This window comes from Castor canadensis, chromosome 1 (assembly GCF_047511655.1).
Source record: "Castor canadensis chromosome 1, mCasCan1.hap1v2, whole genome shotgun sequence".
NCBI classification, from domain to species: domain Eukaryota; kingdom Metazoa; phylum Chordata; class Mammalia; order Rodentia; family Castoridae; genus Castor; species Castor canadensis.
In genome coordinates this window covers 44,597,242-44,620,183 of record NC_133386.1, presented here as the reverse complement: position 1 = coordinate 44,620,183, position 22,942 = coordinate 44,597,242, and the positions used below count along the sequence as shown (strand labels likewise).

Here is a 22,942-nt window from a genome sequence, read left to right as displayed (position 1 = left end):
AAGTTACAGTATACTTCAAAATATCTAAACTATACAGAAAAGTTAGCAGAAAATCAAACACAATAATTATTAGTAACTTTTAAAACATGTATAGAAAATCAGTTATGTTTCTCAGCTACGTAATGAATGTACCATAATATCCTATCCTCTACAGTGTCGTGTCCATATCAGCGCATAATTTATCTCAGTTAAAAAAATTAAAGACAAAATAGAATGCAAAAATAAAGAATAAAAATAAGAAAACTGCTTCTTTTCAAAGAACATTAAAAATACATAAAGCATTAACAAGTCAGAAGTCAAATTTTTTCATCTTACTTCAAGTTAGACAAAAACAGAGTACTTTAGGGCTTAAATATTTATTTATATAAGAGAAAATAAATCTCCATTATATATGTTAAAATTAGGCACCAATAACATCAGCCCCTTCATGATTTATATAGACACAAAGTTTCATCTTTCCTCTTTTGAATGATTGCAACTCAGAGTTTAAAACATCACAGCAAATATTCTTACAACTTTGTCACTACACATCATTACTGTTGAAGAGATCCATGGTAGGCTATATGTAGAGGTGCACATGAAAAACATGGAAAGATATGCATTCTCCCCAAAAAGAGATCAAGATGTTGTTTTTCTTGTCATAACCTTACAGAGTGAGACAGTTTGGGACCACAGGTGTGGGGGTGATGGAGTACAGAGGGAAGAACCAAGGACTAGTAGCGGATGGTGCACATGGAACCCTAAATCCTAAACCAAAAGAGGATTCTCTTCACTCACAAAGGAAAATGCTTCGGAGTGTTACACTACATACACTCTAGGTGATTTAGGAGAAATCAAAGAAATCAAGGAACACCACGCACATTAAACTGTGTGGCTGGCTCAATAACTCTTCTAGATAAAGTCCTAGGAAGAGCAAAACTTCCTTGTTATAAATTAACCTTGGAGGGAGAGAGAGGGGGACTATGAGAATCAAATGAGGTAAAACACTGAGCTATAAAGCTCTATAAATCTATGGTGCTATTAGATCACAATTTCCAGCCAAATTCCTTTTCTCAGATATAAAAGAATTTCTCCCCTTAGTAAGAATTTAGCAGTTGTGCTTGATTATCACAATCAAATGGGGCAAATCCTTATTAAAGTTCTTCACTTCAAGAAAAGATTGAACTAAAAGGACATTACTATTTCAAAGAAACTTTTAAGAAAAAAATCACAAGGAAACCTTTTAAAATAAAGAGAATCCCAAGAGGCTCCAAGGACAAGATAATTAAGAATTTTCTTTTATAAAACTTCACAAAGGAAATGAGAAGAGAAGCAGTTGTTTAAAAATGGCTCAGGACTGAGGCACGGAGTGGGGGTGAGGGGGTGGTGCAGCTCCCTGGCAGAGCACCTGGCTAGTATAGCCAAGGGTCTGGGTTCGATCTCCAGCAGCACCCTCAAAAAACAAAAAGGGACTGCAGATGAAGTATCTATTTTTCTTTACCTGCCTTTATCTTTCTACTCTCAAATGTAAAAGCCCTATATTCAGAGACCATTTCAAATAAGGTTAATCCAGAAGTAGTGCCTTTAAAAAAGAAATACCACTTTTAAGGCATACAAAAACGTTTTCCACAAGTGACTTTCTCACTCTAGTAACACACTAGGAATAACATTTAAACAGAAAGTTTTTCTCCACAAGGAACTTCCAATAACTCTAGACAATAACTCTATCGTCTATGGATTGCTTCAAGGTTTGGGAAAACCTTATTTAAAACAGAAGTTTGTCCAAGGGAATGAACAGATAGGTAAATTAGAAATCACTTCCTAAATTAGCCTAATTATCTCAGTTACCTTTCACTATCATATCTACCTTAATTTGGAACAGTATACTCAGCAATGCTTTAACAGCTACAATTCTGTATAAAGGTACCACCAGCTGAAGAAACAGCTGTCTGGATCCCTGCTTTTCTATTATCCCAAGCATCTGAAAACTAAAATATAAATAGTTTTTTAAAACCTAGGTTTCCTACCTTTCAATCACTTGACTTGATAAATCACAAGCAAATCTGGTTAGATCACTACTTTTTGGACATGTAATTCAAACATAATGATGCTTCTTTTAGTTAAATGCAGGTTAAACATAGCCTAAATATATGTAGTTTAAATACACATAGGTTTAAATACAGACAGTCAAAATTGTAAGAACTATGTCCATAGTAAGAGCAAAGATGGCACATAGATTAAAGATTCTCCTACGAATAAAGGTTATATGTATGTTTGGAGCTAAGCTCAGATTTATGAGGTTCCTAGATAAGTGATCTCTTTTATTCTTTCATAGACCATAATCCTCTATTCTTTATTTTTTATATTTTATTATTCATGCTGGAAGTATGGCTCAAATAGTAGAACACCTACCTAGCAAGTATGAAGCCTTGAGTTCAAACCCCAGTACTGCCAAAAAGTACACGCATATATTTTTATTAGTAATAACAATGAATAGTAATCTAAAATTTTTTCTCTAGGTAAATTTGTAATTTTTGATAAAATTGTTTCAGAAAATCCTGATACAAAATGACAGGGTTCAGGTCAGAAAATAGGACTCCCAATGAAAATAATCAATAAAAAATTATTCTGAAATAGACACATTTCCAGATCAAGAAACTTACAAATTTACATGTTATTCCCTGGAACAATTAGGGGTTCTGTCATATATGGTACCATCATGTGTTCTCAAAATTACCAAATTTTGATGCTCAATGTATTTTTCAATAAGCACATGATTTATAAATCTTAAATACATAGCAATCATTACCAAAGTGTTATAAATGACTTTAGCTTCACCTTCTCATTTCATAGATAAACAAAAGCTGAAGAAATGAAGAAATGAAGAAATAAGAATCACCCAGATTCTAAACATAGTAGAACCAGAAATAAAACCCAAAACCTAGCATTCCCAAGTCAATTTTCTTTCAATTACATGTCAGCTTCTTTCTGTTTCACATTTCTTCAAATTGAACGTTTTATTTTTTTGCCCATTTAACAAATGAGAAAGAAAGTAACGATCAAGTTAGGCACAAATTATAAGGTTTTCATGTTAATTAGTCTCAAATGCTTTGTAAGTTTTTTCATCAACACAGTATTTGCCAAGTTTATAATATGCATGCTTATTAACTTGTGGGAGAAAGAAAAAGCAAAACAACCTGTGATTGCGGGATACTGTCTTCTGCATACAAATGTGCTGCTGTACTCCTAACATCCACTGGAGGGAAGCAAATACTAGGTTTTGACCTTACCTGCACTGGTGTTTCACTTCCTTGTGGAAACTCTTCAATTTGCTGTTGTTGCCAAGGAGATAAACTGTAAGAATCCTCTGTAGTTCGACCTTCCAAAGGGTTTGTCCGTAACTGCTCTGTAAGCCACATCTGAGTCCTCACAGAAGGCTGAATGGGAATTCCACCTACTGCCTGCTGCCCAAGCATTAAATATTTTGGAGATTCAAAAGCCTCTGAGATTGTCATGCTGGGCTTGCTCTCAGGTAAGGCACTATATGTCATGTCTAAGGTCTGTCTCCTAAGAGTAGAAGAGGCTCTAAAGTCCTCTTTGTTACAGCTCTCAAATTTATACTTGCAGTCCAGAGTTGATGACCGTTTTTTATTTATTTCCTTGTCCTCTAGCTTAAGCATCTCCATACTATCGTGTAAGCAACTAGGCCCAATAGTCATTAACTGTGATGTTAAAGCCTTGCCCCTCCCTGTCTTTTCCAAACCATTCTTCAGCTCTTCTGTGTGTACAGCACCACTCTGGCTGCAGTTGTCCGGGATAGTGAGTTTAGATAAAGATGACCATTTCCGAAGGGGTCGGAAGTCCTTCATGTCTAGTGAAGAGTCCTGCTCTCCCCTACTGTGGTCTCCCAATGTTTGTAAGAGGCTTGTATTCCATTTTGAGGCATCTGATGCTAATGATTCCCTATGTTTGGAAACTGAAGCACTTGAATTGGACGGCATCACATGGGCTGTGGGAAGAGTAACCAATGATCGACTAGGCTTAAAAGATAGTGTGCCACTTGAAGTTGAATGATCTGAAAAGAGAAAGGATTGCCAAGTTACAATTAACAGACAAAAGAAAGTGAGGAGAAATGCCAAATCAGAAATTTGAACATGGTGTCACACGTTTCTCAGAGGTACTTCTTCAAAATGAGGAAATCATTATTATTCTTTTAGGTTTATAAAAAAACAAGTCAAACTTATTTTCAAACATGTTTTTCTAAATATGCTTACAAAATTAAGTATATGTAAGAATGAACAATGATTGGCAAGACATGTTTATGTTTATCCTATTTAATCAAGAAATGTGTCTTTAAAGAAAAAAGTCTGTCTCCCTACTGAGAAGTCTCACTTAAAATCCAACATTGAAATCTGAAGAGAATGAGAATGATAATAATATTGAAATACATCACCTCTGTGTAGGAACAAGACACAACAAAATGCAATGAAACTGCTGAACAATAATATGGTAGAAGGGGAAAAGAGTAAGGAAGACTAACAAAGGGGGGGTTAGACTGATTAAAGTCCAATATATTTACAGGTATAATACTAAGGCAAAACCAGATTGAACAATGAACAGACAATGAAATAATAAATGACACAAATGCAGAATAGGTCACGTTAACAGGAGGGTACCAGTGAGAGAGGGAAGGTAAATGAAAAAGGTAAAGAAAAATGAATACAGTTGATGTATTTTCTATACATGTATCAATATGGCACATACTCAGTCATTTTAAGAAGAGAGAGGGAGAAGATGGAGACAAAATCCAAGACCTAGTACCCCTAATTTTCTTTCAATTACATGTCAGAGATATAGAAAATGGTGAAAGTTGTCTTTTACCACTTAGCTCCAACTTCCCATCAACTCAGATTGCTATACCTTTTGTAAATATTTCGATAACAAAATAGAATCTTGGATTTTAATTTGGAATGTGTAATGATAACTTGGCACTTGATGGTAAATGTTTAAAAATAATCAACAATTTTTACAGTGTCTCTTCCAGAAAATAGACAAGACCATTTAACCAATTCATTTCATAAAGCTAGTACTAACCTTGATATTAAAACAAGATATAAAATTACCAAAAGAAAAAGAAAACTACAGGCCAGTATTCCTTACGGATACACACATACACACATACACATACACACACACACACACACACACACACACACACACACACACATGTCCTTAAAAAAATATAAAGAAATAGAATTCAGCAGTATAAAATTTGATGATCAAGGGGACTTTTTTCCAGAGATGGAAAATTGGTAACATCTGAAAAACCAAGCAATAAAATCCATCACCATCTCAACAAGCTAAAGACAAAAATAATATATCAATTCATGCAAAAAGAGCATTTGACGAAACCCCAAACCTGTTCATGATAGCAAACTAGAATAGTGAGAAAATTCTGCAAACTAATAAATAGTATCTAAAAAAAAAAATCCTATAGTTGACATATCTATATAATCAAAGACAAGGCAAGGATACCCACTCCTATTATTGATGTTCAAAATTGTGTTGGATAGCCTAACCACTGCAGTAAGTCAAAAAAGGAAATAAAAGGCATGTAAATCAGAAATGGAAAACCTTGTGAACGTGCTCATCTACACTGAAAATACTCAGGCAAGAATGGGTATTTTCCAGCTACTTGGAAGGCTGAGGCAGGAAGACTGCTTCAGCCCAGAAGGTCATGGCCAGCCTGGGCAACACAGTAAGCAACCATGTCAAAAAGAAAGAAAACAGGGGAAGGGGGAAAGGGGAAGGGAAGAGACTAGAGGTCACAAGTGGTAGAGCACCTGCCCAGCAAGCCCCAAGACCTGAGTTCAAATGACAGTACCACAAAAAGAAAAAGAAGACCCCAAGGATCTACCAAAGACTCCTAGTACTCATGAGTGAGCTCAATAAGGTAACAAGATATATAATACACATTTTTTAAAACTATCAAATGTTATTTGTCTACTCTAAAGATATTTCTATTTGTCCTATAATATCAACAACAAATTAGAAATACATCATCTACAGTCAGTCTTTACAAACTACATACTTAGGTGTAAATCTTAAAAAATATATATGTTTTTTGAAAACTATACATCAGTAAATGAAATCAAAGATCTAAGTAAATAAAAACACCATACATTGAAAAACTCAAGATGTCAATTCTATTCAAACTCATTTACAGAAAAAATTCCTGTAAATTCTCATGTTCATATATTGGAAAACTCAATGAAGACATCATTCTACTCAAATTAACTTACGGCAAAATTCTTCTCAAATTCTCAGAAAGATTCTTTGTGTCCTATTTTGCATAAGATTATTCTAAAGCATATGTAGCAAATCAAAAGAACTAGAAGAGATAAAACAATTTTGAAAAAGAATAAAGTGGAGTAATCACTCCAAAGTTTAAGAAATAAAAAAATTTCACTGTCATGTCTCACAATTTAAGCAAGCCTGAGTTCTCCACAACCTACACATTCTAACAGTTTTGGCCCTTGCCAAGCTCTTAGTAGGTAATCGCTAAGCACTTGGAATGTTCTAGTAAGGATGCCTTTATTTGCCTGGGGAACTTAGACCCCTCCATATAGTCTATGCTAATAATGTGATTTGTAGTCGGGGTCCTGGACCAAATGGTATCAGCCTGAGTTCTGGAGAGCTAGCGAATAAGGTCATTTTTGCAGGCAGTCAACCATGCCTAAGAAACCAACCTACAAAAACACAGAAACAAAAACAAAAAGACCCTAGACAGCAGGGCTCAAATGAGCCTGCCTGGTCAGCAATACTCCATGTGTACTGTCATATATCTCTAATGGGAAAATTAAACACCGCCCACACAATTCCACAGTGAGAAGATACATATAACCTTAAGTATAACAACTTTCCTGTTCTGTGATTTCTTTTAGCAAATCACTAAGTGTAAGGGTAGTCTTGGGAACCTCTGAACACACTCATGAAATGTATTTATATACAATGAAATTTTATTCAGTCACAAAGAAGAATGAAATTTTGTCGTTTGCAGGTAAACGGATAAAACTGGAGAACATCATCTTAAGTGAAGTTAGTCAGGCTCAGAAGGTCAAAAGCCACATGTTTTCTCTCATACGTGGAATACAGACCTAACACAAATACAGCAGTATTGTGAAAAATAAGTCACGCTACAGGGAGGTTGTATCTGATTGGGGGAGGGTAAAAGAATAAGTTAAGGTGGGCTGATGTACTCTCTATGCACAAACAAATACAGAATTTTTAAACCTGTTGAAACCACCATAAGAAAGAGACTAAGAGAGAAAGAAGAAAAACAGGAGATGAACCAATTCAGGTTATAATACATATATACATGGAAATGTTACAAGGAAACTCCCTATGTAGCTGTCTTAAACAAAAATGTCTTTTTTTTTTCTTTTACAAAATCAGAGAACAGAAGGACAGACAGGTCTTGCCTGGGGATGTGGTACCAGTGGGAGTGGGGAGGAGGTGGGGAAAAGGCGTGGGAGGGTAAATACAGTTCAAACACTTTACACACATGTATTGTAAATGGAAAAATGATACCTGATGAAACTGTTCCAGGAATGGGAGGAGAAGGAGATAAAGGAGAGTGGTGGAGGGGTGAATTCAAGTATGATATATTTGATATATTGTAAGAATTTTGTAAATGTCACAATGTACCCCACCCAGCATAATAAAATAAACACACTCATGTTAAAAAAGTAACTCAAAATGAATCATGAACTTAAAATGTAAATTGATAAAACTTTTAGAAAAAATTGAGCAACTGAGCAAATAATTTGCTTTGCTTAGTCTAAGTAAGTTAAGTAAGACTAAGCAAAGGGTTCTTAAATTTGTCATAAGAAATCACAGTCCATAAAGAAAAAAAAATTGTGGTCTGGACCTCAAATTTTAAAACTTGTGCTCAGTAAAGATACTGTTCATAAAAATACAGGTAATCCATTAGGAGAAAATATCTGAAAACAACATACCCAACAAGATTAGTATCTAAAATATATAACCTCAAGACTACACAATTAAAAGAACACAATACAATTAGAACACAAGCAAAAGACATGAAGAGATTCCAATGAAGAGAATATATACAGGAAATAAGCACATGAAAAAGTATTCAAACATTATTAGTCACTTGAGTCAGGTTTTGAGGCTAGAAGCTTGGAAGTCACCATTCCATCCTAAAAATTAATCTGAAATAATGGGAAACAAACTCTTCTTAGTTCCCAAAAAGGTCAGTCCCAGGGCAAACTGCTGCTATGCCCAAAATTGAAAAAACAAGGTAAATACAAAGAATCACAATTTATTGGAACTGAAACCTCCGTAGGAACCAGGGCCTGATAGGAAAACCTGAATTATAATTGACAAATTGTTGAAACTCAATGTGGACAATTCTAAGAGTTAAAAATTCCAAGGAGACACAGGCACAGGAGGGCCACCATACTTCTATGAATTTTACATTCAGGATCTTGAGCTGAGTATCAGAAGAAAATTCTCTCATGCTTTCAGCAGTAGAAAGGAGAAAATAGCAGAGTGCTATTCTTTTTCACAAGATGTACCCTTAGGGTAAAATATTTAACCACAACCCAACCTGTTGAGATTTTATCAGAACATAACCTAGAACAAAAATAACCAGCTTCAGCCAACTGTTGCCTTCCACAGGTAGGAAGGAAAATACTCAACCAAATCTCCCTCCAGCCTTCCATGTAGAAGAGAAATTCCCAACTCCAGCCCCCTTTAGCCATCTTGTCCCACTGAAGATGGTGAAAAAATTTTTAAACTTAAATAAAAAAGAAAGGTGCGTGTATAACAGCGCACACCTGTGATTCCACCACTGGGCAGGCTGAGGCAGAAAGATTCTGAGTTCAAGGCCATCCTAAACCACATAGAAAGAAAAACCCTGTCTCATAAACAAGCAAACAGAAATGCAAAGACAAAAAAATAAAAAAGATACAACCTGAAAATCACTTGTGAAGTCCACTGCCCAGGGATGCAACTCACAAAAACAGCAAGACTTAATCATAGGACTTCTCTACACACCTTACCACTTTATTATCAAAGAACTGTTCCCCACAGTTCCTTTTACCAGCATGTCATGATCACCTTTCAAAAAACAATTCGAAGAAATACTACAAAACAAAAAATATAGTTTGAAGAAACATACCAAAACCCAGATATTGCAGGGATGCTGGAACTACCTGGCCAGGAATTTAAAACAACTATGATCAATGTGCTAAGTGTTCCAATGGAAAAAAAATAAATAGCATGCAAAATAGATGAATAACGTAAGCATTCTTCTAAAGAAAGAATCAAAAATAAATCCTAGAGCTCAAAAACACTCTAATAGAAAATAATCTTTGACAGGCTCATTAGTAGACTAGGAACAACTGAAAAAAGACTCTCTGAGCTTGAGAATATAAAAACAAATTTCTTAAAAACAAAAAGAAGAAAAAAAACTGGTGAAAATGTAACAGAATACCCAAAAATGATAGAACTACAAAAGGTACACATTACACCTTTCACAAAAATGGATTACAAATATAAATTTAAAACATTAAACTAAAAAATTCATAGTACAAAACCTAGATAACCTTGACTACAGCATATATAGATATGATCATGAAGAAAAGGACTGATAAGCTGGACTTCATTAAAATTAAAAGGTTCTGCTCTGCCAAAGAGAATAGCAAAGTATGAGAAGACAAGCCACAGACAAGTAGAAAATGTTTGCAAAAGACACATCTGAAAAAGGATTTTTACTCAAAATGTATAAAGAACCCTTAAACTTAAGAATAAGAAAGCAAACAACACAGTTTAAAAATGGAAAGAATACTCTAAAATAAATACCTCAACAATAAAATACACAGACGCCAAATGAGCATATGAAAGATGAATATTACATGTGATCAGGGAAATATAAATTAAAATAACAAAATACTACTACACAACTATTAGAATGTGACATCTAGAACTCTGACGACGCCAAAATCTGGTTAGGATGTGGAACAAAAGAACTCTCATTGCTGGTGGGAATACAAAATAGTACGAACACTTTGAAAGAGAGTTTGACAATTTCTTACAAAACTAACAGTCTTATCACACCAATCTAGTAATCAGCTCCTTGGTACTGACCCAAGGAAGTAAAAACTGATGCCCATACAAAAACATGCAAATGGACATCTATAGCAGATTTATTCATAACTGCCAGAACATGGAAGCAATCAAGATGTCATCAAGAACACGAATGGATAAAAAAAAAAAACTGTGGTAAGAACAGACAACAGGAATTACCCAGCACTAAAAACAAATGAGCCACCAAGCTATGAAAAGACATGGAGGAAGCTTAACATTACTAAATGAATGAAGCCAATGTGAAAAGGCTAAACATACACTGTGATTGCAACTTCATAATATTCTGGAAAAAGCAAAACTATGAACAGTAAAAAGATCAGTGACTGCTGGGGGCGAACAGGCAGAGCATAAAGGATTCTTATGGCAGTGAAACTATTCTGTATGATATATTCTGCATGATAAACTTATCCAAACTGAGAGAACATATGACACCAAGGTAAACCCTAATCTAAACAATAGATCCTAGGTGATGATGTATCAGTATAGTTTCACTGACTGCATTACATGCACCATACTAGTGGAAGATGTTAGGGGACAGCTTTCCAGAGAAAAGAGCTCATTCCAAAAGGTTATGTACTGGCCAGACACAGAGGCTCACGCCTATAATCCTAGTTACTCAAGAGGCAGAGATGGGAAGTATCAAAGCTGGAGATCATCCTGGGCAGAAAGTTAGCAAGCCCCCATCTCAACCAACAGGCCAAGCATGGTAGTGTGCACCTGTCATCCCAGCTTAGGTAGAAGGATTGGTCTGCAATCCAAGGCCACCAGAGCAAAAGCACAAGACCCTATCTGAAAAAAAAAAAAAATCTAAAGCACAAAGGGCTGAAGACATGGCTCAACAGGTAGAGTGCATACCTAGCAAGTGCAAGGCCCTAAGTTCAAACCCCATGATTTGAACTTAGGATTTCATTTATATGTATGATTTCATTTATATGGCATTCTTGAAACGACAAAATTACAGAAATGGAAAACGGATTAATGCTTTCCAAGAGTTAAAGGGGAGTGAAAAAGGGTAGAGAGAGAAGTGGTTGGAGGCAATATTAGGTATATGGAAATGTTCTACATCTTTTTTTTTTTTAAGTTGTGGAGATTGAACCTAGGGCCTTGTGCACGCTAGGTGAGCACTCTACCACAGAGCTCCATGACCAGCCCTATTCTGCATCCTGACTGCCATCAGTGTCACTACCCTAGTTGTGTGACTGTAACATAGTTTTGTAAGATATTTCTATGAGGGAAAATGGATAAGGAAAACATGGAATCTCTGTATTCTTCCTTAAAACTGCATGTGAATCTACTGTTGTGTCAGAATAAAATGTTTAGTTAAGACAATGAAGGAAAAATGCAGTATGAACAGAGAGAAAATTACTTTGATATGTAGCAACAATGAATATTATTAAATACTCAAACACTGTAATTTTTAGTTAATTAAACATATCTCTTGAAAATTCTCATTTCACAACCATTTTCCATAGGCTCATATCTAAATACTAAGAATTTTAACTTACCTTCCACACTGTCAGAGCAGGAAGTGCCAATGCCAGTGTCTCCACTGTCAGAAGCTATACTGTGTCTTCTGATATGGTTATTTCGATGGTTAGATGGAACAGTTGTGGCCTGCCACAATGATTCATTACCAGGTAACCATGCTGATGAATATTCTGGGCCTATAAAGGAAAATATGCACATTTAAAAGATATACAGTAAACCCTTGCAATCAGTGGATCTATGGATCCAAGGAAACAGCCATTGAGGAAAAAACAATGAATGCTCAGGATGCAGAATTCAGTACCCTAACTTCCTCAAATTTACCTATACCATACAAACAGTAGGTCTGAACATCCATAACTTGAAGCTGCATCAAGAAGGCTACATTACTGTCACAGAAATTACTATTGTACACATTAATACTGCTCACCAAAACTAGATCTTATGTAATAGTCTTCATCTTGAATAGTGCAGATGCTTGAATCATTTTTTTCCATAATGCCCATTTCACAAAAGATATGCGACCTTTCAACAAACCTAAAGTTCCCACTTATGCCACCTTTCAACAAACCTAAAGTTTCAACTTTAGGAAAAAGCTCATTAGCTTTTACTTTGCTTTTCAAGCACTATTTACTTTTTGAGAGACATTTTCACACAACCAAAGGCAAGGAAACACTCAGCAGATCATGCAACAATTTAAACACAATTGATGACAATGTAGAACTGACTGAGAGCTTCTCCACATCAACTGAGCTGCACAATGTGCCCAGAGGAATTTATGGTTTTTGTTTTTGAAATTCTTTAACTTTTTTTTTTTTACATTAGGTCAAAAACACATGTAATCTGCAAATGAGGCAGATTCGTTGTATGAAGTATAATGAGAAAACGGGGTTTTTTAGCTTGTAAAAAATACACGTAAGATATAAAAGAGTTTTCTACCCAAAATAAGAACAATCAGTAAAATCTAAAATTTGCCAAATAAACTTCATGTATCACAAACATATTAATTCAATGCTTTTGCAGCTTCCTCTGACTGAAGAACTCTGTTTCCTGCTTCCAGGCATTGAAGTTTTAAACATGTACTGCTATCTTTTAAAAAATGTTAAACCTACCTATTTATCTTCATGTGTGAGCTGTAATCTCTGAATTATTTGAGAGGTAGGGATCTGTGATTACATATGCAGGCTGTGAACTGGAGTTTAGGGTAAGTCCAACTGAGTCATACAACATGACAATAAAAGTAAAATGTGCTCACCATAAAAAATTAATTTTTCTACTTCTAATCAAGTCACTTAAAATATAAAATAATTTTACATTTTAGTTTATTTCTTTAATTATCTTCTGCTAAAAGATTAACAATAGTATCTTCCTACTTTTAGCTCAATTTGTCCTTTTGAGTTAAATTAAATGTTTTTTTAGCTAATTATTGTCTTCCCAATGTTCTGTCAATATTCATTTTCATTTTTGTTTTTTATTTGTCTTTTCTATTTTACCCACCACTTTAACTTCATTCTTTTATTGTATACTGCAATGCCATTCAGAGTACACATATGGAAAAAAGAAATTTTCAGGAAACTCTACACCTAAACATTAATATTAACTACAAGGCTTTACTAAAGGACCAATTACAATACATAGGAACATTTACTCTATCACTGATTATAATCATCACTATTGTTATTCATGCTATCAGCTTATAAGGGAAATGATGAAAATTATGTACAGTGATTTTTCAAAAATCAATAGTAGATTCTGAGATTAGCAACCAGCTAATCAACAGATTCCTAGTAACAATTTTTACAGAAAATGCATAAAATCACCAAAGCAAAGTAAAAATTCTTATTTTTAGATAATGTAACTACCTTGAACAAGATAAATGTAATGCTACATTTTAATCCACAACATACCTCACCTTATTTTTTTTCCAAAAAAAGATGCTGGGAACTGAACTCAGGGCCTTATACTTGCTAGGCAAGCATTCTTGCACTGAGCTAAATCCCCAACCCTATTTATTGGTGCTTCTGAAGACTGAAGTCAGTGGCTCAGGCTTGCTAAGCAAGTGCTTTACTTGAGTTGCACACCCGAGTCCTCCCCCTCATTTTACTATTGACAAATCTTGGCCAAGGAAAGAAACTATTTGCAGATTAACAAGACATAATCAATCTTTTTCTCTGTTCTTTTTCTCTCCTCCTCCCTTTCTGTTTCCCTTTCTTTCTTTCTCTCTCTCTTTCTCTCTCTCTCTGCCCCACACATATACACACATACAACCAGAAATGGAGGGAAAACACATTGTATATACTAATTATATATACTAACACTTTGGTGATCTTATCAGAAGCTAGGAATATCTTCAATCATTAGTCTTGTATAATTAACTATTGTCAGGAAGAATGACTCATCAAAATTTGCTGTAAAGGGCAAGACAGTAAGTAGTATCAGTTCTGCGGGTCTTTGAATCTATCTCTACTCTGTACTCAACTCTACCACAATACCCAACCTATACCCAACTCTGCCACAATAAGGTAAATTAGCTGTATCCAACAGAATGAGTGTGGGTGTGTTACAATAAAACATTATTTACAAAAATAGGTAGCATGCCAGATATGACCCATGAGCTGTATGTAGCTTGCAGATCCCTTATCTAGTGTTTAAAAAAAAATCATTCTAATTGGAAAATATTCTCTAAAATTTAATTGATTTATGAATAATTCCAATCAGCATGTTAATTCATTCCTTTATTTGTAAGAAAGGCTTTATTTTATCACCCTAGAATACATACCAGCAAGTCACACTGTTCAGAATATGCCAGTTCATGAAAGCCTTTCTGAGCTTTTTGTAAGAATTACAAAGACAAACAACAACTGAGATTTCTTTTTCCAGAAAAAAAAAAATTATCTCAGTTCATCTTGTATGGTAGGTAACTCTCGGACAGTGTCAAATATGAGTATGGTTAATTTTATATGTCAACTTGCTTGGGCCATAGGGTGCCCAGGTATTTAGATGAACATTTTTTTTTATCAAGTGTTCTTGGATGAGAGTAACATTTAAATTGGTAAACTGAGTAAAACAGACTATCCTTCATGATGTGGATGGGATTTATCCACTCAGTTGAAGGCCTAAATATAACAAAAAAGCTGTCTATCCACCAGAAAGAGAATTTTTCCTGCTTCACAGCCTTTAAAGCACTGTTTTTTTCCTACATTCAGACTTGAACTGAAACATAGTCTGTTCCTGGGTGTTGAGCCTACCAGCCTTAAGATAAAAATTGTACCATCAGCAAATTTAGGTCTCCAACTTGCCAAGTCACCCCACAAATCTTGTCAGCCATCACAATCTCATGAGCCAACTCCTCATCCTTATCTCCTATTGGCTCTATTTCTTGGGAGAACCCTAACACAATTATAGGGTAACTGAGCAAGTTCTAGCCAGAGTCCTCAATTTCCCTAAAAGTATCCCAATATCACCTATTCATCATGGCACCTATTCAAAGATCTCCCAAGCAAATGAGTACAATCTCAGCTATCTGGTACCTAGCTCCTACCCAAAAGCTATCTAAAAGAAATGACAAAAAACACGGTCTAAGATATGCTAGCACTCCACCCTCTAGAAACTCTAAATTCTATCTTTGAGTCACAGAAAAATATATGTGCTCCTTGACTTAATGAAGGGATGACATCCTGATAAACCCATCATAAAATGGGTTTACATTGAATGGGTTTACATTCAGTTACAATAATTTAATACACCTACCCTAGCAAATATCATAGCTTAGCTACATAGTATACTGTTTTGTATCAGTTGGTTCCCATTATAATTTACAAGGCTGTATGAGAGCTGCACCCTCAAGAAAAGATCAAAATCTGAAGTACAGTTTCTACTGCATATGCATCATCTTCATGCCATGTAAAAACAATAAAATCAAAAAATCAAACTTAAAAAAAAAAGGTTTGATATTGTGCCCCTACCCAGCAATGAAGAACGAGACTATTTCATGACTACTTGTAAAGCTATAAATGGGCAAATTACACAGAGCAAAGAAGATGACTTCATGCAGGCTACATAGATGGACAGATTTATTAAAGAAAGGTACTGTGGTTTCTAAAAAAAAAAGTTGAAAAATATTAAGACATAATAAATTAGGGACTGTCTGAATATACTAGAGCCTACTAACTTAGCAATTCAAGAAAATGGAGTCAGAATTTCTTTCGGTGGCCTTGCCACCTTGTAAGTTTGTACTGATGACTTTTATGGAAGGACACAAAAATAAGAAACTCATGTAATATTTGAAGTCACCAAACTGTTATCTATATATTAAAAGTTTTAAAGCAAACACCACTCATGGAAGTTCACATTTATAATCCCAGCTACTTGGGAGGCAGAAATGTGGAAGACTGCAGCCAGGGCAAAAAGTGAGGCCCTGTTGATAGCCGGGCATGATGATGAGCACCTGTCATCCCAGCTGCACAGGTGAGGATCAAGAGGATTGTGGTTGTAGGATGTAAGGGCAATCTGGCCGCAACATCTGTCACCCCACTGACTGCCAGGGTTGATTGGGCTGATCTGGCTGGCTAGCCGGGTGTCCCCTTCCTCCCTCACTGTTCTGTGTGCGTCCCTCCCGAAGCTGCATGCTAGGTTGAAGAGGACGACCATTCTCAATAAAGGAGGACCATTCTTCAGCCAAGTGTATACAAGTAGTTGCGCTCCCCTGCTAGAACCTCCAAACAAGCTCTCAAGAGGACTGTGGTATGAGAACAGCCCTAGCAAAAAGTTAGTGAGACCACCATCTCAACAAATAGGCTGTATGTGGTGGCAAATGCTTATAAGCCCAGCTATGTGGTAGGCCATAAATAGGAATATGACCTTCTAAGGCTGGCTATGAGCAAAAATGCAAAACCCTATCTGAAAAATAACTAAAGTAAGAAAGAAAAAAAGACACTGGAGGCGTGGCTCAAGTGGTAGAACAATTGCCTGGCAAGTGTGAGGCCATGGGTTCAAAATCTCAGTATGGGTAAAAAATTAACAGTAAACATTAAAAATACTTGACAATATGGCAATAAAATATTAATGTATAATTATAAAAAGCTTAAGCAAAACTTCAAAAACAGAAACAAGACCACAGACAAAGCAGAAGGGCAAATTCCAAAGAGAATAACACAGATGGATGAAGAATTATAACTTAAAAAAGAAAGAAACTCACTGGTAAATGAGTAATATCAAATTGATAAGACATGTTATTTTTCAGCAATCAGCCTACCAAAGAATAAAACAACATTTCTATAACATACCCATATATACTCAGTGCTAAAGGAAATGTTAAGTTGTTCATTACAAAAAAGAAACCTTTGAAAGAGCTAACAGGCAAAGTTATACCATGGCTATAAGTGGGTTATACTCCTTCAGTTGATCCTACTCTTGAAGAAATAATGCAACATTTGGGGGAGCGGAGGTCTAAACAAAAGGCTGTCCCTTAAATATTATTTCCAATGAAGGACAATTCAAAATAAACTCCAAAGGAGGAAAGGAAGAGGATATTGACCATTAAATAATGTTAAAGATGATCTAAAACTGAAATGCTTACAATGTCAAGTCTAAATAACTAGGTACAAAATTTGATATATAGGAAGATCACAACTTCAAATTTTATACTATAAGAATTCTCTGAACTCTTCTTTCCTATCTCTACCTTAGAAACCACCACATCAAACTGAATTCTAAGTTGTTACAATACTCATTAAGGGCAAAGCCCTGGGTTCCAGCCCTTATCTTAGAGCTGTGGACAGCATATAGTAAAGATTCAAACAGAGTGTACGCACAAAGGAACTGAAAAGAAACACAACAAAATACTGCCAGTATTTTCTCTAGATGGTAGGACTCCTGGTGATTTCTTTCACCTTCGTGCTTTTATTTTCCTTTAATTTTTATAGTTTATTTTGATAATCAGAAAATGTATTTAATTCTTTGAAAATGCTTAACAACCACCAATAAACCTAATAAATTTATCATTAAGCACCACTTCATTAAACTCCTGGAACGGGAATGCAACCTTGGTTGTCCTTATTTGGAATAAAATGGATATATTTTAACATATAAATCAAACTACTACAACTTTTATAAATGTTTAAAAATGCAAAATTATACATGAGTGTACACAAAATACTATATATACAAAAAAATGGAAAAAATGTATGAATTCCAAGTAAGAACCTTGGAAAAAGTTATTTCTTACTTTTGGTTGATAGAGCTTCCAGTTTAATTCAATAACATCAAAATTAACTTCATTCAGGAAAAGAAAAAATGCTGAAGCCTTTTAAAGCTGTAGAAGGCTCTACACATACACCTTGATATAAGATCAGTGTGATGGTCCTCCTTGTTCCTCATCACAAGAGCACTAGAGGAAGGAGGCAGCCATCAAGCCCAATCACAACAGACAAATCACTGGATCAGTCGGTGAAGAACACTCAATGTCCATCCAGAACACCATCATATGCTTTTAAATCATTAAGATATTTAATGTATTCATGAAAGTATCATAAACAAGATGATAAAAGCATTTTGTGTAAGTTAATCTCCTCCAGCCTGAACTCATTTATTTTAACCTTTAAATATAGCTACTTTAAAAAGAAGACCCAATATATGTTATGTGCCCTGAACACTGAAGATAGTTAACAAACATCATGAATAAAACAGCATTCTAATCTTTTAGTTCAGACTGAATAAATTCATAGTGTCAGCAAATGTCTTGTCTCCAGACACGTCAATCCAAAAATCACAAAGCAGTAAGACATACATGTGAAATATGTTTAGCAGGTGATTTACTATGGAAAAATTTCTCACCCAAGACTATGCTACTTAAATAGGAAGACTCCATCTCTAGACATGTGCTATGTATTTTAAAAGAAAAAAAAAAGAGCCAGGCACTGGGGGCTCACACCTGTAATCCTACCTACTTGGGAGGCTGAGACTGAGAGCATCATAGTTGGAGACCAGCCTGGGCAAGACCCCACCTCAACCAAATAGCTGGGTGCAGTGGTATACACCTGTCATCCCAAACTACACGAGAGGCTGAGATGTGAAGGACTGCAATTCAAGGCAAGCCTGGGGGAGGGAAGAAAGAGGGAAGAAGGATGGAAGGGACTTCAAGAGACCTCCATCTCAAAGAAAAAAAGCTGGGTGTGGTTATTCATGCCTGACATCCCAGCTACAGCAAGAAACATAAAATAGGAGAATCCTGGTCCAGGCCAGCCTGGGCGAAAAGTAAGACCCTATCTCCAAAATAACCAGAACAAAAAAGGCTGGAGGTGTGGCTCAAGCAGTAGAGTACCTGTCTAGCAAGTACAAAGTCATGAGTTCAAACCCCAACAACGCCCCCCCCCCAAAAAAAAGTTAAGCCTCAGTGATCTCTGGCAATAAAGGCTTACCTACAAGGTATTGTCATCCATTAAAGCAATTGGATGACAGTAAAATTGTTCTCTCTAAAACAAAGACAGAAGCATTCCTGTAAGAACAGCAAAGATCTCTAGAACCATACTGAGCTACTCTTCGAAAGCAGTATGTACATTTTTCAATACCAGTTTCAACTCTTTGAAGTAGAACACTGAATGTGCAGGGAAGAGATATCTAAAAATAATATTTCTCACGGCTGGGGTGCATGGCTCAAGTGGCAGAACACCACCCTTGCAAGCACAAAACCGAGTTCAAACCCCAGTGCCACAAAATAATAAAGGTAATAATAATAATTAATATTCTCACACTGGAAATATAGGAAGATCAGCACCAAGTGAAAAAAATAACCTATTTTAGCTTCCTTCTAAAGATTTTGAAGCAAAACTACAGCAGCCAATCTTCCACAAACATAGGAAAATAGCTGTAACTGCAATTAGAAGCAAACAACTAATTTTCTCACTGAATACTTCTCTAAGTCAGAAGAAAATAAAAACACAGCAAGAATATATAATATAAATCATAAATACAAATTGCAATGTCTTTCAAAATGCAAGTTACTACCAATTAGCAGGTCTTAAAATCAACTTAAGAGACCAACATTTTTAAATAAAATAGAACAGAACAAAATACCACACACATTTACACTTTTATCACATAGATTGCAAATATGTTATATTTCAACATTCCTGAAATGTTAAGTACAAAGTACTTTGGCACAAAGTTCAGGCAGTAACTTTCAACTATTTCAGTTCTACATATCAACAGAAATCAATGTATGACCTACTTACAAAGAAAGAAATCCAGAGACTACAACAAATAACCCATACATTTAGTCAGTCTCTGAAACTCTTCATTCTATTTCAGCTTAACTGGATTAGCTACTCCCTACCGCCACTCTCACAGAGAACATACTTTTTTGGCTAGATGATCTGCAATGATCTTCTGGAAGTTATTCTCTAGCTAGAGTAACTCTACCCAAACCAGCCTCTACCCTAAGAATTATCTTCTTAGAATGAAGTGTTTATGTCACTGTCTTGCTTACATAGTTTATAAGTTCCTTACAGCATGTTAAACAAAACTCAAACTCTTCATGTTTGCCAAAGTTCTTCACCAGCTAGAAACCTCATTTTCTAGCCCATTCTAGCAGCTACCTCCCTCATCCAGCTCTCCTAAAAACTCAAGAATCTCGGCACACTTACCTAATCAGAGCCTCCAAACAGATCAGGCTCTTTCAGGACTCCAAACTATTACCCGGAAGAGTAAGAGACAGGCCTAACTTGCTCTGTCTTCCCTGATTCCTCCATCAGGCATTCTTGTTTCATTTCCAACATATTATTCAAAATTACATCACAGCATTTACTACAGTATTTTAACCCACATGTACACAACTTTTTCCTCCCTCACCAAATAGGGAAAAGTACAAGACAACATGTTTTTTAAGTGTCCAGTACCTAGCACAGAGCTGCACACTTAGACAGGGTCTTGATAAATGTAGTCATTTATTACCAGTGGGTACCCAATAAATGTTCATTGAATAAAATTAGAATTTTGGAAGCCTAGCAATTAGAGCTACAAAAATATCCTTCCCTTTAGAAGAAGAATTAAAAACAAGGGTTCTGTTTGGAGGTTGTTGTCTATTTTAAAATCCAAGATATTTTAAACTATCCGTTGAGCCTGTATGCATTTAAGTATCTATTTAAAGACCAGTAAATATTTATCAAAGCAGCTTTTAAAAAGTAATTTTAGATAGTTTGAAGAGCTGATGACCAAAATTCCTAATAAATATGAAGAAACAGTCTTCAATAGGTCAAAAAGACATAGTCACATGCACATACACATAAAATAGAACATTAAACCACGTAAAAAATATTCTAATAATAGCCAGAGAGCAAAAAAATAGAAAATCTTGTGCTACAATTTATAGCTAAGATGGCAAAAACATTATACTATCATGGTATTTAAATTCTTCATCCCATCCTCCACTCCATCCCAATACTGCTTATTTCTATGGTAAATTACTTCAGTAGTTTTAATTTTCTCTTATACACAGAATTAAAAGTTCTGCTTAGTGAGAAAGGATATGGAGTGTGAAATAAGCTTACCTGTGTTCAAGTCCATACTACCTCTTACTAATAATGAGACCTCAAATAAATCACTTAGCCTTTCTGTGCCTCAGTTTCTTATGTAACAGGAGAAAAAAATGTATAGTGCCTATCCTCATAGGGATGCTGTGAAAAATACATAAAGTTATTTAAGATGTGTCAGACACAGAGTTCAGACTAAAAACTGTAAAAATTGGAAGACTGGTAAGAAGGAAAGACAGAAAGGCTTACCTTCTCTTTAGGCCTTTTTGTACAGTCAAGTTTTTATTGAGCATGTAACTTTAATAGTCAGAAGAAAAAATCAGCTAAATACCATACAACTTAATTCTCTGTTCCTGACATACAACACCCTCCTCTCTCTATTAAATCAAGGGCATATACACTACAACTGTTACATTATCTCCTTTAGAGCATAAATTCAGTATCTACTCTTTTTTTTGTTTGTTTTTGAGGCAGAGTCCAGCCCAGCCTCGCCTATGGTAGAAGTGCACTACCATATCCAGCCAAGACCACTTTTTTAAACTCTGTATTCCAGGTTATCAAGCACAGAAGTTGTCTACCTCTATGGTCTCCAATAGGAAATCTACCAGAAGGCTACAAAGAAAATATTGGAACTTCTATTTAATGTTAGAATGATCTTCAAGAAAAAGTAATACGTTATAATTTACTAATACTTAACAGAGATTAACACTGGCATCCTCACTTGAACTATCAGAACATCATGACACATATGTGAGGTAAACTGGGGTAAGAAGAGAGTTTTTCTACACAAAGGGCTTGGCGAGAACACAACTCTTGCACTAACTTCTGTACATTGCAATGCATGGCAGTTTGTGCCTGGTTAAGCAGATTAAGCTTCACAAAACAGATTAGTGGCTTAAAAATATTACTGCAAAGAAACATGAAATGAAAAAACCTGAAGATAATATTGAAAACATAAGTAAAATTAAAAAAAAAAAAGCCAAGACGATGCCTCTTGTGGACCCTTCGTCATTCCCTTTACAAGAGGAAAAAAATGACACTCAGATCTGATAGTCATCTAACATTTTACCTGAAAAAATAGCAATATTCCCTCAAAATGTAAAGATGATGTCTGGGATTTCTTTGGTGGTTGTTTTTTGGTTCTGGTTTTTTGCAATACTGGGGCTGAACCCAGGCGTCCTGCTTTCTGGGCAAGCACTCTACCACTTGAGTTATACCTCCAGCACTTTTGTTTTTATTTTGTTTTCAAGATAGAGACTTGCTGGGTTAGTTATACTCCTGACTCCACCTCCCACATAACTGAGATTTGAGATATATGTCACCACACCCAAAATGACACTTTTCAAAGGAAGCCCCCAATATGACAGGGCACACTGGGAGTCAACAGGATGCACACACTTTAAAACATGAAAAAATAATTTTAAGGTATATGATTTTTATATACCACTAAAAAAAAAGAGTGACAATTAAATGATACCATGAATGACAAGATGATGCATTCACATATAGTTCAAAAATGTTAAAATGTGCTGGACACTGGTGGCTCAGGCCTGAAAATCTTAGCTACTTGGGAGTCTAAGATCGGAAAGATCAAAGTTCGAGGCCAGTCCAGGCAGGGAGTTCACAAGATCCCCATCTTACCCAATAGCTGGGTGCAGTGTCATGTGCCTGTCATTCCAGCAACAGCGGAAAGTGTAAAAGAGCAGTAATGTAGTTCAGTCAGGCCTGGGCAAAAATCAAGACCCTATCTCCAAAATAAACAAAGTAAAAAGGGCAGG

The 22,942-nt window shown here is 35.6% G+C and overlaps 1 protein-coding gene across 5 annotated transcripts in view; it reads right to left on the bottom strand.

Annotated features, from left to right (window-relative positions):
* The window catches only part of Cep85l (centrosomal protein 85L), a 167,358-nt gene that overhangs the window by 85,602 nt on the left and 58,814 nt on the right, over positions 1-22,942 (bottom strand). For all 5 annotated transcript variants that reach the window (XR_012448789.1, XM_074075643.1, XM_074075646.1 and 2 more), the window contains exons 2-3: positions 11,658-11,816; positions 3,270-4,054 (exon numbers count right to left, since the gene is read on the bottom strand). Coding sequence is in view for 4 of the 5 variants with exons in the window: in XM_074075643.1 (XP_073931744.1) it covers positions 3,270-4,054; positions 11,658-11,816 (944 nt within the window). In the remaining variant the exon portion in view is untranslated. The remainder of the gene's footprint in view (positions 1-3,269; positions 4,055-11,657; positions 11,817-22,942) is intronic.